At 43.9% G+C, this 14,538-nt stretch overlaps 1 protein-coding gene across 2 annotated transcripts in view; it reads right to left on the reverse strand.

Moving 5' to 3' along the window:
* The window catches only part of WLS (Wnt ligand secretion mediator), a 127,235-nt gene that overhangs the window by 19,702 nt on the left and 92,995 nt on the right, over nt 1–14,538 (reverse strand). For both annotated transcript variants that reach the window (XM_049879553.1, XM_049879554.1), the window contains exons 4-10: nt 10,455–10,616; nt 9,788–9,924; nt 6,372–6,540; nt 4,779–4,876; nt 4,360–4,423; nt 2,279–2,422; nt 873–956 (exon numbers count right to left, since the gene is read on the reverse strand). In XM_049879553.1, coding sequence (XP_049735510.1) covers nt 873–956; nt 2,279–2,422; nt 4,360–4,423; nt 4,779–4,876; nt 6,372–6,540; nt 9,788–9,924; nt 10,455–10,616 — 858 coding nt within the window. The remainder of the gene's footprint in view (nt 1–872; nt 957–2,278; nt 2,423–4,359; nt 4,424–4,778; nt 4,877–6,371; nt 6,541–9,787; nt 9,925–10,454; nt 10,617–14,538) is intronic.

A 14,538-nucleotide genomic window follows, 5' to 3' on the forward strand; every position in this document is an offset into this window, starting at 1 on the left:
ACCTATCCCCATTGCCATTATTGAGATTCCTAAGTGTAACAAAATTTTGAGTTTTGGAAATAACCAGTGTGGAAAGATCCAGACCTATCAAGAGGACTCTTGAATTACTTCTCATGTTTAAGAGGCAATATAATTAGGGGACTTCTGAATTAGTTTCCATGTTTAACAGACAATATAATTACTACAGAGAATGGCTGATGAATTGTCCAAGGATCTATGGTAATGGCTAGATTAGGATCAAATTAAATTAATACATTGCTTGTTAGCATTCTGCTACAGGGCTTAAAAAGTTTATTCTCTTAAGTAAATGGAATATGCCCTCTTCAATATCGCTGCAGACTTTTAATTTATTTAGCAAATTTTTTCCTCCCTAGAGTTACAGTGAATGGGAAATTCAGTCTACCTCCAGAGACCAAGTAACAAGTCTCCAATTGTTGCTGTTGTTAGCTGCCATCAAGTCATGGCAACCCCAGGCACAACAGGATCAAACCGTTGTGATTCATAGGGTTTTTACTGGCTGATTTTCTGAAGTAGATTGCCAGGCCTTTCTTCCTTAACCTGGAAGCTCCACTGAAACCTGGTCAGCATCACAGCAACACAAAAACGTCCACTGACAGATGGGTGCTGGCTGTGCCTGAGATGCACGGGCTGGGAATTGAATGTGGGTCTACCACACGGGAAGACGGAATTCTACTACGGAACCACCGCTGCCCCCAGCCCCAGGCTACAGCAGTATAAATAAACAGGGCTCCACCAGCTGTCCAGATGACAGCCTCCCTGATCCTTTCCTCAGTGGCTCTGTACAATTTTCTGTGAGGACTACAGGGAACTCTTTAGGACATTCTCACCCAGAGATCCCAGGGTTCACTTACCTGACTAACGATGAAGAAGATGACAGTCATTGCAGCACAGGCCAAGGTGATAAGCATGAGGAACTTAAACCTGAAAATCAGCCCCTAATAGGAAAGAGGGAAAGGGATAGTTTAATACTGAATCCTTATCTCAAATATATAAATCTATGAAAAGCTCATTTTAAAAAGTCTATGAAATCAAATCCCTAGGGAGTGTCAGTAAAATAACTTCACACGGCAGCATTTCTCCTGCAGGGGTGAATGCGGCTGGGAAACTTCCTGGGCCAAATACTTCCTATGTTCTTATCTCACATAAAGCAGCCATACCAGAGCCTGGGAAATTGCATTCACAGCACGTTACGAAGCTGCTAATTTCCCTGCTAAGCTGGTTATGCTTCTCTGCAAGGGTTCAAAGTTACCGAATCCAAGTTTTCTGCGGTTGTAATAAAATTCTGCTCCAGTGAACACAAAGAAATGTGCATATTAATCAACATGAAGTGGATTTGGTTGAGTTTTCTCACGTGTCACTCTAGCTCTGGAGACGGGCAATCCTCAGAAAGTGTCTGGGGTTTTCTGAGTGCGGGATTTAAGGGGAGCTATGTCTCAGGGAGGGACACCTATTATTATTTAGGAGCTCCTATTTGCAGATACCCCATGTATAAGAGAACAAAACATTGTCCGGTCCTGTACCATCTCCATGATCACTGGGGTCACTATGATTTGGAGCTGACTCAGCAACTGACAACAACATCTGCAGATATGCTGCATATAAAAACCTGTGGCTCTGCACTTTCTGCTCCCCTGTTCACAGAGTAATCAGGCCAGTGTCTCCACGGGCAGCCACTTAGGTACGAGCTCAAGGGATTCTTGATTGATTAAGATTACGTTGTCTGCATTAGAGATCTGATGATGATAAGTGTTTTCTCTTGAATGAGGTGTGCAATCTATAAACCGAGATTACTGAATTCTATGTGCGCACCTGCTGGGTCTTTTAGGGGAGATGTGGTCTATTGGGGTCTGGAAATCAGACCACCTGGGTCCATCCCCAGTCTTAAGGCTGTTTCTCAGCAGAGAACCTTGATCAAAGCCTCACCCCACGCAATGTGCCAATCCTGACATAATCACATCTCCCATTTAGTATGCCCCTAAATTCCATCCCACAGCTGACGAACCTGCTGAACAAGTTTCCTCCTTACTGGGGACAGAGAGAAATGTATACCACGGGAAACTCCAAGATTTAGATGGGCCAGTTAGATGCTTCTAAGAGTAAGATTTAGCCTTGAATCTTGCCCACAGATCCTACATGAGAATCTCAATGTATATTTGAAAGAGGAACCTTTCAGTCAAACCACAGATGTGTGTGTGTTTACACATCAAGCAGGAGATATCGACTACCCATTCCAGAAAGAGCCAAGAGATTTGCTCACCTCATAGTGCAGCCGCCGGACCTTGCTCATGGCTGGCAGGCTGGACTGCTTCCCACTGATGTTCTGAAATACCTGAAACACCATGAAGCACAGAAACAGGAAGTAGAGGCAGAGGCAGATCCCAGCCACAATGATGAAGGCCATCTGACAGTATCCAGTAAAGGAAATGGCGCACTAGCCAAGGATGCAGGCTGAAAGGACACAAACACTTCTCCCTGGCTCTACTGGCTATACTTTTTGTCCTCCAAATATTCAGGCATTTTTCAGGGAGATAAAATACTAAACACTGGCATTCTAATGGAAGCTAAAGAGAGAGGTTTTCTGACACAACAGCACCACAGAGGGGAGTCTTCAAATTGGCCTTCCAAGCCAAGTAAGAAGAGGAATGGAGCCTTGCTTGTTAGGAGTGCAGAATCGAGGCCCTACCACAGACCTACCAAATCAGGATCTGCCTTTAGCAAAGTCCCCAGGAGACCCATGTGCACAATAAAGTTGAAAAGCACTGAGATGGTAGATATCGGTTGCTAAATACTGATCAGGTGAAAAACTGCACTGAAATCACTGCAAGAGTGAGTTAAAATGTAGGTTCCTAGGCTCTGCCCCAGAAATATTGAATTGCATTTCCCGAGGGCTAGAGAACCGAGTATAACTATGTTTGGCCACCACTGGGCTAGTCCCTGGAGTTTTATAATCATGAAATTAAGATGACCTGGAATCAGGGGGAGGGGCTGGGGTTGAGGCTGCCAGGTTCCTGGGCATGGGATTGAAGGTCTTGAGGTAAAATCAGGGATGAAGTACTGTTTGTAATTTTTGGTCATCACAGAAAATCTTGTCAAATGGAGCAGGGAGCAGAAGGACACATGGCACAGGGGAGGAGAGTGTAGCACAGTCTGAGATCCATCAGTGAGGCTCAGGCCTTTCATTAGGGCCCAACATGAGAACGACCAAGCCTTGGGGAAGAGCACACTGGCTTGGGAGGCAGGTGACCTGACTCCAATTACCCTCCCCTACACTAGCTTCAGGAGTCCCTGGGTGGTACCAACGGTTAAGTTCTTGACAGCTAGCCCAAAGTTGGGCAGTGCCTCAGAAGACAGGCCTGGAGATCTGCTTCTGAAGGGTCATACATAGCCTTGAAAACCCTATGGGGCAGTTCTACTCTGCACACATGGGGTCACCATGAGTCAGAATCTGTAAACCAAGTATTCCCTTGGTGTGCCACTCACAGCTTTTGGTGATAGGTGAGGAGAGGGGTTTCCATCCTCTCATCTTTAAAGTAACCATTCCCCTGATTTAATTTCCTCACAAAGTCCTCATGACACTAAGAAAACCAATATAATCATCAGGGTTGGACAAAGCGTATTTACCAGTACATGACAATATATCATTATCCATCAAGGAAGAGTCCAACCCAAGCCTTTCTCCTCACTCCAGAGGAGAGTTTTTTTTTTTTCTCTCCCTGAGCACTTAAGATATTATTCAGGGAGATAAAATATTTAAATCCAGCGTCCTAAAAGGGATAAGGGAAGGCTGTCGTTTCTGCTTCACGAAGATGACTCAAGCCGACTTTACGCCAACCAACCAGAAGCCTCGGCCACCTCTCTGGAACTAATCACCTTAGCCTTATCTCCACTCAGTCTCAGGCATGAACAGCAGCAGCACGGCCTGCCAGCATGCCAAGGTCACTTTAAGAAACCACCAACAGATGACTTCAGAAACCGGCTCTCACTCAGGGGCCCAGAGATGAACCTATGTGGCTCCAGGGAAAAGCTAGTCATGCTTCAGTCTGTGGTAAATAAGTGTATAATAGATAATTTAGACAGGCTGCAGGAAAACTAGCCACTCTGATCTCTCTGCTGTGGGGATGTGCTGTAACCTCCCCATTCTGCCTGCTCCCACCCAGGCTTGAGAGCAGGCATTAATTCCTCTCATTATTTGCCTTAATTGTGCTGTTAGCATTGGTCTGAGGATCAAAGCTCTGGCTGAGCCCACATGGAGAGGATCAGCGGTGACTCAGAAAATGATCTTGGGGACCAGATGGCTACAGGAAGAAATAAAACTCTAAGCCCAACAATGAAGGATACAGCCAACTCTGTTCCAACATCTGTAGTCCAGATACTGTAGAAAGGATTCGTGAGTTGTACCCCTCTACAAAGAGAAACAAGTCGGAAAGGCAAAACACGATTAATAAAAAGGCAAAGGCGCAAATGCTCCTTGTTACATATCTTAACTTTGCTGCTGGGGCATGGGGGCTATATATAGACTAAGGAATGTGACAAAGAACCTAAAGAGAAAGAAGCTTTTAGAACATGACCAGCCCAAATGGTGTGCATCTATGGCAGCTTTGTCTTTGATTTAGTCACAATCCTTTTCTGTGGATGTGACCATGTCAAGCTCTTTCATGCCAAAGCAAAAATTCATAACCACCCTTCTGCTTTTGGAATACTCTCCTAAAGAGATGGGAGTGAGCACTTCAGCTCTGAGCCACACGGGCACTGCTTACCTCTCACACATGTCAAATATGAAGAGGCAGAAAGAGCCAACAGCAATCGGTCCGACTTGTTTCCAGTACCCAGCAATGTGATTCCGCTCATGCTGATCCTGAGGAAAACCAAATTGAGGCACAGGATAAAGATGGGAGCAGAGCAAAGCAATCCCATAGGTGAGTCAGTCATTCAAACAAGACTTGCTGACCACCTATTGTATATTAGGCATCATGCTAATATACAATATACGAAAATGAATCAGATAAAAATCTCTGTTCTTAAGGAGCTCGCTGTCTTTGGAGAAGTCTGTCACATAAACAGACAATTACAAAGCCCATTGGTAAGGACTCTGACAGCAATAAGAACATACTATGGGAACAAAAGAAAGGCCTTCTAACTCTAGGCTGGGGAGGTTCTGTGGTCCCAACATAGCTTGTTCGGAATTAAATCCATATGTGACACATAACTTTTGACATAGAGGTATATGTGACGGTGGGATGGTCCTCCTAGGACCAAATAAAGACTCTGAGATATTAAAATACGTGAAATGTAGGAGGTCCCCATGGTTAGAAAAATAAATGTATTTCTTCTTGCTATCATTAAAATCAAGAACGATTGCTCTCGTTTAGATGTACAAAGACTCTAAGAGCGCAAAAAAAGAAAAAAAAATGCGAGGAAGTAAAGTGAAAAAATGGGGAAGGACAAAGACATGTCTCAGCCTCCAGACTGGGGCCCTGGTGGGACAGTCCACACCAGCTCACTCTGGGTGATCCTCCCTGGCTGCTGTGCCAGAGTCCCCTCCACTCCCAGTCCCCGTACAAAAAGCTCATTCTCAATGTGTCACTGTTGGAGGCCCCTCATGTGGGGTCCAGCCATAGGGTGAGGCTCTCCCCTCTTACATCGCTTTCCTGGGAGTGCAGCAAGTCTTCAGGGTAATGATCAAACCATAGGCGAATTTAAAAGCAGTCCACTCTACTGGGACATCCATGTGCCTGACATGAGGACCAAGCTCTAGCTGGCATATCATCTTAGCCACACTGTGATGAAGGCACCATTTTTATTTTTATCCATGGTGCCTTCAATCATCTTGAAATATGATTTGAACTCTGTGAAAACTGATGATAAGACTAGAGATGTCCGTATTTCAGGGGTTACTTGGCCACCTCAACAAACTGCCAGCTGAGAACGCCCACATTCTCCGGAGGTTAACTTGGTGCTGGGGTCAAGCAGAGCTGAAGTTCCAGCCAAGTCAAAGGAAAAGAAGTAATCAGTATTACCATGTATGGGTTTACCCGCTGCAAAGTACTTTGCTTACATTTATCTCATTTAATTCTTAAAAGAACCCTACAAATTAGGCCTTTCAATCCTGTTTTACAGTTGAGGAACCTGAGATTCAGAATGACCAAGTCACATGCCCAAGGCCACTCAGCTAGAAGATGGTGAAGCAGAATTTGAACCTGAGGGTCTGACTCCAGATCTTGCACCATAACCACTGGCTTACCTGCCTGTCCCTCGGCTAGAGTTAAGACAGAAGGCTGGTGGTGTCAGCTCAGCCACCTGCATGCAGCAACCATGGTGTGACTCTGGTCCCTTTCCTGGGGGGCTCTTACCATCATGTGCTCGCCACAAAAGATGATCCAGAAGGACAGAAGCATTGCATAGAAGACACCTTGTCGAATGTCACCGAACAACAGCATCCAGGTCCAGTCAAAGCCAATGGAAAACCATTCCACTGGGATGTTGATAAAGGTCATGGAAATCCCAAGGGCAAAGATGACTCTGATGGTGAGAACATATCAGGAAAACCTCTTCATTCATCTGGGAGGCAGGATTTTAAAACTCAGAAGCCAATTTTGGGAATTGAGATGTTACTTATTTGGGACTGAAGCCATAGGATCATTTTCTTAGCTCTCACAAGTGTCTATACAGAGATGCAAAATGTCTTATTTAGCTGGCACCACTACAGAATGAAGAGTGTTACTTTAGCCTTTCTGTACAATTGAACTTAACCTCCTTAATGCTCCAAACCTTACTGACAGTACTATTTCAGACTAAGAGCTTTCTATGACGTTTTTTGCTCCCTCTTGACTTCTTAAACAGAGCTCATTGACTATAATTATCTTCTCACAGGGATTCAGGTTCTCATTAACCTGATCATTAAGAACACACATTATTACTATGATAGCCTCAGCAACTCTGAATTATATGAGCATATTTATTTTAATGACTCTAAATATCTATGAAATACAAATTCTTCCGTTTAGTTTACATTTCCTCCCCCTACCTCCACCACACTATTAACTGCCACTTCTCTTTTCTTTCAAAATACCATTCATGATGTCACTAATTCATTCATCCTTTAATTCATACCCATCCAATGCACGTTTATATGTGCCAGGCATTGTGTCAAGGCTATAGATACCTAAATGAGCAGGACCTGTTCTTTCACTCATGCAGTCACAGTTTAGTGGGGGAGCCAGATAAACAGACAACTGAAACAGAGGGTGACAAATAACATGATAGAGGTGTCTAACTTGGACAGAGACAGAAACTGAGCTGAGTTGTGAGCTGAGGTGAGGCAGATGGAAAAGGACATTCCAAGCAGAAGGAAGAACCTGGATGAAGGCAGAGAGGCCTGGAACAGCCTAAAGCATTTGGGAATCTGGATGCAGCACATATCAGAAAAATGACAGGAAATGAGACCAAAGAAGAGGGCTGAGCTCATGAAGGACGTTGTATGTCTCATTACAGAATTTGAAATTTATCTTGATGGGACTAGGGATCCGATAATGAGTTTAAACAATGCAATGACATGATTCTTCTATTAATTCCTACAACAAATACTTATTGAGCTTCTACTATGTGCCAATTACTGCTCCAGATGCTGAGGACACAGCAGTGAACACAACAGGCAAGGGTTCTGTTTTCCTAAGAGCACTGAGGTAGGGAAAGAGGGGCGTGAAGGGGAAAAGACAGTAAACAAACAAAGAATGGGTGTTACAAAGAAAAATAAAGCAAAGTAAGAAAATGGAAAACACTGGGTGTGCTCTTTTATGTAATGTGCACAGGAAAAGCCTCTAAGATAAGAGACATTGCAGCAGGGAAGGAAATGAGGAATTGAGCCACAAATGTATCTGGGAAAGAGCATTTCAGATAAAGAGAACAGAAAGTGCAAAGTCCCTGGGGTGAGAGCATGCCAGGCATGCTTGAGCACCATCAAGGAGGCTGGTGGGTGGTGGAGAGGATAGATGATGAGATCAGAGGTGGCATGGGGCCAGATCACACAGGGCTTTGCAGGCCAGGGCAAAGGAGATGAAAAGGCAGGAGAGAGCTTTGAGCAGAAGAGTGACATGATGTGATTTGCACTTAAAAAAGAACAGTCTAGCTGCTGTGTGAATAGATTGTAGGGAGAAAAATGGTGGAAGCAAGGAGAGCAAATTGAGAGGCTATTTCCAATAAACCAAGAAACCAAACCCATTGTTGTTGGGTCAATTCCAACTCAAAGTGACCTATTGGACAGAGTAGAACTGCCCCATAGGGTTTCCAAGGAGTGGCTGGTGGATTCAAACTGCTGACCTTTTGGTTAGCAGCTAAACTATTCATCACTATGCCACCAGGGCTATAAAGCAGGTGGGACATTTTGGTAGGTTAGATTACGATGGTAGCAGCAAAAATGGTGTGATTTCCTGGTATATTAGATGACAGGTAGGAAACGAAAAAAGAAAGAGCAATGGATGATCCCTAAATTTCTAGCCTGAGCAACTGAAATAATAGAGTTGCCATTTGCTAAGATGGGAAAGCCTGGGGGAAGAGTAGGCTTGAAGTGGGAAGAATTAAGTCTTACTCTTTGCATATGTTTCATTTTTCAATGCAAGTGAAGATATTAAGTAAGTAGCTGTATATTTGGGTCTAGAGTTGGGAGAGGTTAGGCTGAGGACATAAATGAAGTCATCAGAGTGCAGATAATTTTTAAGGCCATGATACTAGATGAGATCATCTGGGAAATAGGAGTAGCTAATAACGAGAAGTGGTCCAAGAACTGAGCCCTGGCTCCAAACTTCAAGAGGTTAGAAAGATGGCAAGAAACAGCGATAGAGACCAACTGATGGCTAGCAAGAGACAACGATAGCCAAGAAAAAGGGTTGAGGAGGACCAGTGAAGAAAAAGGGAAGGGTAATTATGTCACATGCTGGTGGTGATGGGTCAAGAAAAGTGAGGACTGAGAAATGGCCATTAGGTTTGGAATGTGGAGGTTACTGGTGACCTTGTTAAGCACAGTATCAGTGGAGTTGTGGGGAAGACTCCAAGCTGGAATGGGTTCAAGAAAGAACAGAAGGAGAAGAAATATGAACAAGATTTTTGTGGAGTTTTGCTGTGAAGAGGAGCAGAGAAAGGGTGTGGTGGCTTCAGAAAGTGGGGAAAAGGGAGACTTTTGGTTAAGAGTGGGAGATGGTATAACATGTTGGTATATTGATGGGAATAATCCAGCAGAAAGGGAAAGGCCAATGATGTGGGATAGAAAGATGGCATATTTGCAGGAGCATCGTCCTTCTGTTAGGTGAGCAGGATTGGGCTTAGTTAGGAGCATGGCAGTTCACCCACTATAACAGAGTACCTGGTTCTGGCAGTGAAAATGAAAAGCAGATACAACCCATTGCAATAGAGTCGATTCTGACTCATAGTGACACTATAGGACAGAGTAGAACTGCCCCATAGGGTTTCCCAGGAGTGGCTGGTGGATGCGAACTGCCAACCTTTTGGTTAGCAGTTGTAGCTCTTAACCACTACACCACCAGGACTCCAGATACAGGATAAAGGACCAGAAATATGAGAGAGGTAGAACTCTTAGGGCTTAACGATAATTGGCATGTGAAAGCCGAAGAAGAAGGAGTCCAGGATGACTCCTGGTCAACTCAGTGGCCCAGGTAGCACACTGGCTGCTTGAACTAGACCCCAGCAAAAGCAGGAGGGTAGCAGGGCATGAGATGTCAGTGGTCAAAATGAGCGCTCTGAAATCAGCTCTTACTTTTCCAGAAGCACTGGGGGTCGGGACATCATGGTGATCCTCCTCCAGTACCACACCATGATGATGAAGATGCTGGGCGTAAGGAAGGTCTTCATGGCAAACCATACCTTGGTGAAGCCTCCATTTTGATGGATTCCCTAGACAGAGGTCAATAATAATTTTGAAGTTGAATGTATCTTAGTATTATTTTCTACCTTCAAACACATTTGAAAGAAGTCGGTGGAGATCTGGTCTGCTGAACTTTCAAAATCTAAAAGCTTTCATATTCACAGCATGTACTGTCCCTATATCACCCTTGGCTCCTTCTCAGACACTGTAGAAATAACTATGTAACAAAAGGTATAAAAATGGACCCTCCATGCTAAGAGAATGATTAAGATTGTGATCAAAGATTTTTTCTGTACGGATTTTCATTAAAAAACTGGAGCTGTCCTTGATGCCCAAAATGGAGAGATTAGTTAAATACGTTAAGGTTTTCCATTTCTGTAGCCTTTCACACAGATTAGTTCCCTTTATGTTCTCAGCTGTCACAGGTACCTTATTATTCCCATTTCTCAAATGAGACAACTGAGGCAGGGGAATGCCAAGAGTGAGATGGGGGTTTCCTTGTAGTACACATGCCCAAGAACTAGTACCTCTAGTGTCACATGCTGCTTGGATCACTTACCACCAGGCGAATATCCTTTATCTCCCCGATCCCAACATTAATTTTCTTCTTCTCATTCACAGGCAGTCGGATGTTTAGGAGGTAGTACTTATGAGCTACAGACCCGATTTCCATGAAGGGAAGGACATCACACTCATAGTAACGTCCCTCATGCTCTGGGGTCTGGAAGAAGAGCAGAGGATTTGGGGCAGGGTCACTATTTCCAACAGACACCACGCCTGAATTCTCATACCTTTGTCTTGTGTCACCAATTAAAAGAAGTTTATGCTTAAAGACACACCTTAGAGGAAAAGACTAATAGGGCACAATGGAGGCATAGTGTTCACTGCTCCCCCACCCCCCAAAAAAAAGCCACACTTGAGGTAGAACCAGAAATTATAGGTAAAAAGCAGAAATCCCTTCTTTCTCTTAACATCTTTGTCAGACCATTCATCCTCAATAAAAAACTAAAACAACCCAGTAGTCAAGTTGATTCCAACTCATGACAATCCCATGTCTGTAGAGCAGAACTGTGCTCCATAGGGTTTTCAAGGCGATGACCTTTTGGAAGCAGATCACTAGGCCTTTCTTCTGAGGCACCACTGGGAAGGTTCAAACTGCCAACTTTTAATAGTTAATAGTCGAGCACTTAACTGATTGCGTCCCCCAGGGACTCCTCATTAGAGATACACATTCAATGAACCTGGTCTACCAGGCCTACAATTTATTTGCAGCATGTCCTCACAGAATTCTAAGGATCCGTGCAATAACCAACTTAATAAACGTTCAGGGAGAAAATCGTGCTGAAGTTCATTACTCTCTTTATGATGGCTAATTATTTTCACGGTTTGGCTGGAAGGAGAAGCTACAACAAGCTGAAAAATATCTTCTTTTTATTGACTTGACAAGAAAAGGAGGCATCCAACAAGTCCTTGGACTTTGGGGAAGGCAGAAAGAGAAGAAAGCTGATAATGAGGTTGGTTTGCTTTTTTTTTTTTTCTTTTTTTGCCAGAAAGGATCACTCTGGATTTTCTCCCTCCATGGCTTCCTAACAACCCAAGAGGCAAAATGGGAAAAAAGAGCAAAAAGTTTAATTAAACAAAAAGTTAGCCCAGTTTCTAGAAAAGTCCTTTAGATTTCCCGTCAAACAATTTAAGAGACACTGCCCAGCACAAAGGGGTGGGAAGCTGGACAGTAAGGATACAGCTGGCTTTTGCAAATGAATTCTGCTCCACCTCACCAGGACTCCTGGCTCTGTGCACCTATTGGGGTGGTGGGGTGAATCCAAGCATGGAGACACACAAGCTGTAGCAGACACCTCTCCCTGATAAAGCAGATGGGCGTTGGGTTTATATGCCAGTTGCAATGTTTGCCAGGCACCTCCTGACCAAGTGATACCCAAAACTCATTGCTGTTGAGTCGATTCCAACTCATAGCCACCCTATAGCACAGAGTAGAACTGCCCCGTAGGGTTTCCAAGGAGCACTTGGTGGATTCGAATGGCTGATCTTTTGGTTAGTACCCTGAGCTCTTAACCACTGCTCCATCAGTGCTCTGACCAAGCGTCAGGAAAGGCCTAATTTGTTCTTACTAAGCTTGACAGTAGTTCTTGGGACAGCCAAAATTTGTTGTAAATCTCCAGAGTAAAAAGATCCAGTGGAGAAATCAGAAGTAAGACAACAAGAGTCTATGATCTGTGGGTAAAGGGTTTCTTCCCCATCTGTGGTCTCGAGGGGTTCCTCAACAGACAGTTGGGCAGTGAAAGTTCAGAGTGCAATAAACAGACCTTGGTACAGAGACAGAAAACATATATGGATAAAGTAGAGGAAGCACTTATTTTTTCAATATCATGTTTCAAAGACCAAATCAGAAAAAAAAAAAAGAAACAGTTACCATCGAGTCAATTCCAATTCCTGGTGATCCCACATGTATCCTAGTAGAACTGTACTCCATCGGGTTTTCAATGGCTGATGTTTTGCAAGTAGATCACCAGGTCTTTCTTCCAAGGCACCTCTGGGTAGGCTCAAACCTTCAACCTCTCTGTTAGCAGCCGAGCGCATTAACCGTGTGCACTACCCAGGGACTCAATTTGAAGAAAGAGCTGGCAAATACCTGGCTCATGTGCTTCTAATGCTTTTCTTCCCCACACGTGACAGATGTTACTCATCAGTCGTGGCAATTTTTAATCCTCCACAGTCTGAGGTGTTCTTGTCGGGCACTATCAGTTGATTAAAGTTGGCATGTGAGACTAGAAAAATTCTTCTAGAGAAAAAATTCTGCCTCTTTTTCAAACCTCAGCTATAGACTGGATATCTTTCTCTCTGTTCCACTCCTTTCTCTTTTATGTTTGCAAATCAGAGCTGGAATTAGCACTCTGCAGGAGCTACTGAAAATATATTACAGGTTCTAATCTGACCTCAGATTAAGCTGCATTGAGGCGGCTGACTACCCTTTGTGATAACAGCAAGAGGAGGGTTTTCCAATGTGTTCCACATCAGGTTCCCATTTTATTTATAGAAATTGAGTATGTGAGGAAGAAGGAAACAAAAATTATTTAGCCTAACGCCACTGACTTGATGTATGTCTTGTCCAAGGTCCCAAAGGTAGCAGCAGAATTGGGACAAGGGCATGGGTCTTCCAAGTGCAAACCAAAAAAACAAACGTATTCCTGTCGAGTTGATTCCAACTCACGGTGACTCCATGTGTTACAGAGTAGAACTGCTCCATAGGGCTTTCTTGGCTGTAATCTTTATGGATGGAAGCAGATCTCCAGGCCTTTTTAACACAGCACCACTGGGTGGCTTCGAACCACCAACCTTGAGGTTAGTAGACGAGTGTAAACCATATATGCCATCCAGACACCTCTTCCAAGTGCAGCTGCCCCATATAATCATTGCCTTCTGATGCGGAAGAAGACCCTCCAGTGAAGCAGAAGGAAAAGAATGACTTCGTTTCAGACATGCCCAAGGGCAGGTGTTGTGCTGCCATGAAGACAGCACCAAATTCAAGACATAAGGCTTAGATTCTAGTCCTGATCCTGCTTCTTGCTGGCTGGCAGATCTCGGGAAAGTCAACCCACCTCACTTAGCCTCTTTTTCCTCCTAAGTAAATCAAGAAGGGTAAATAATATGATCTCCAGGGGCCCTTCCAACTCCCAGTCATTGGTCTCTGGGTGTTCATCACTTCCCTGTCTCTACAGAGATGATATCACTGTTGTGTGCTGTCAAGTTGATTTTGACTCATAGAGGCCCTATATGACAAAACTGCCCCACAATTTCGCAGGCTTTAATCTTTACAGAGGCAGACCACTAGGTCTTTCTCCCTGGAGCCACTGGTAGGTTTGAACTCCAGACCTTTTGGTGAGCAGCCAAGCTCTTAACTATTGCACTACCAGGGTTCCTTGCCTAAGTTCAACAAACTTGTAGACTTACATTGGATCTTGGGGTCCTGGCCTGGCCTACCTGTCTCGGAAACAAAGGCACTGTATCTTGTTAGGGACTCTTCTTTTTGCACCAAAGTTCTGTTTCTGCCAGTATGTAGGGCATTTAGGAAGACTGCTCACTCTCACTTTCCTTCATCTCCCCCATCCCCCTCAGTCCTCCCCCAGCTCAGGCAAGAGACTGGCTAATTAGGACAAATTACAGCAGGTGGCAACTTGACTTTTTTTTTTTAAACTTTGCAATCCACCAGGGGCTAAAAAGCTTTAAAGCAATTTCTCATTTAATCTTCAGACTCAAGACTAAATTTCACTGCAATCAAATAGCACAGATTTGATGATTCATTTCCTTCACACCTTTCAAGATTTAATATCTTTCTTGAAAGAGATCAACACATCCTAAAGATAATTAAGCAACCATCATTAAGAAGCAGTTGCAGGCAAACACCCCTCCTCCTCACTCTCTGTTTCTCGGTGCCCTCCAAGTGGGTAAGTAAGGTGAGAAATGACGTTTCCCTTTTCTGAGGATGAAATTCCATATCCAACAGCCCCTTAGCTTAGATGTCCAACCAGTCTCAGTTCTGAAAGATGCAATCAATTTGAATCGACAGCTAGACAGGTTTTCATTAATTTCCTCATTGCATAGAATGACCTAAACATGTTAGAGAT

Source organism: Elephas maximus, chromosome 3, assembly GCF_024166365.1.
Source record: "Elephas maximus indicus isolate mEleMax1 chromosome 3, mEleMax1 primary haplotype, whole genome shotgun sequence".
Lineage (NCBI taxonomy): Eukaryota > Metazoa > Chordata > Mammalia > Proboscidea > Elephantidae > Elephas > Elephas maximus.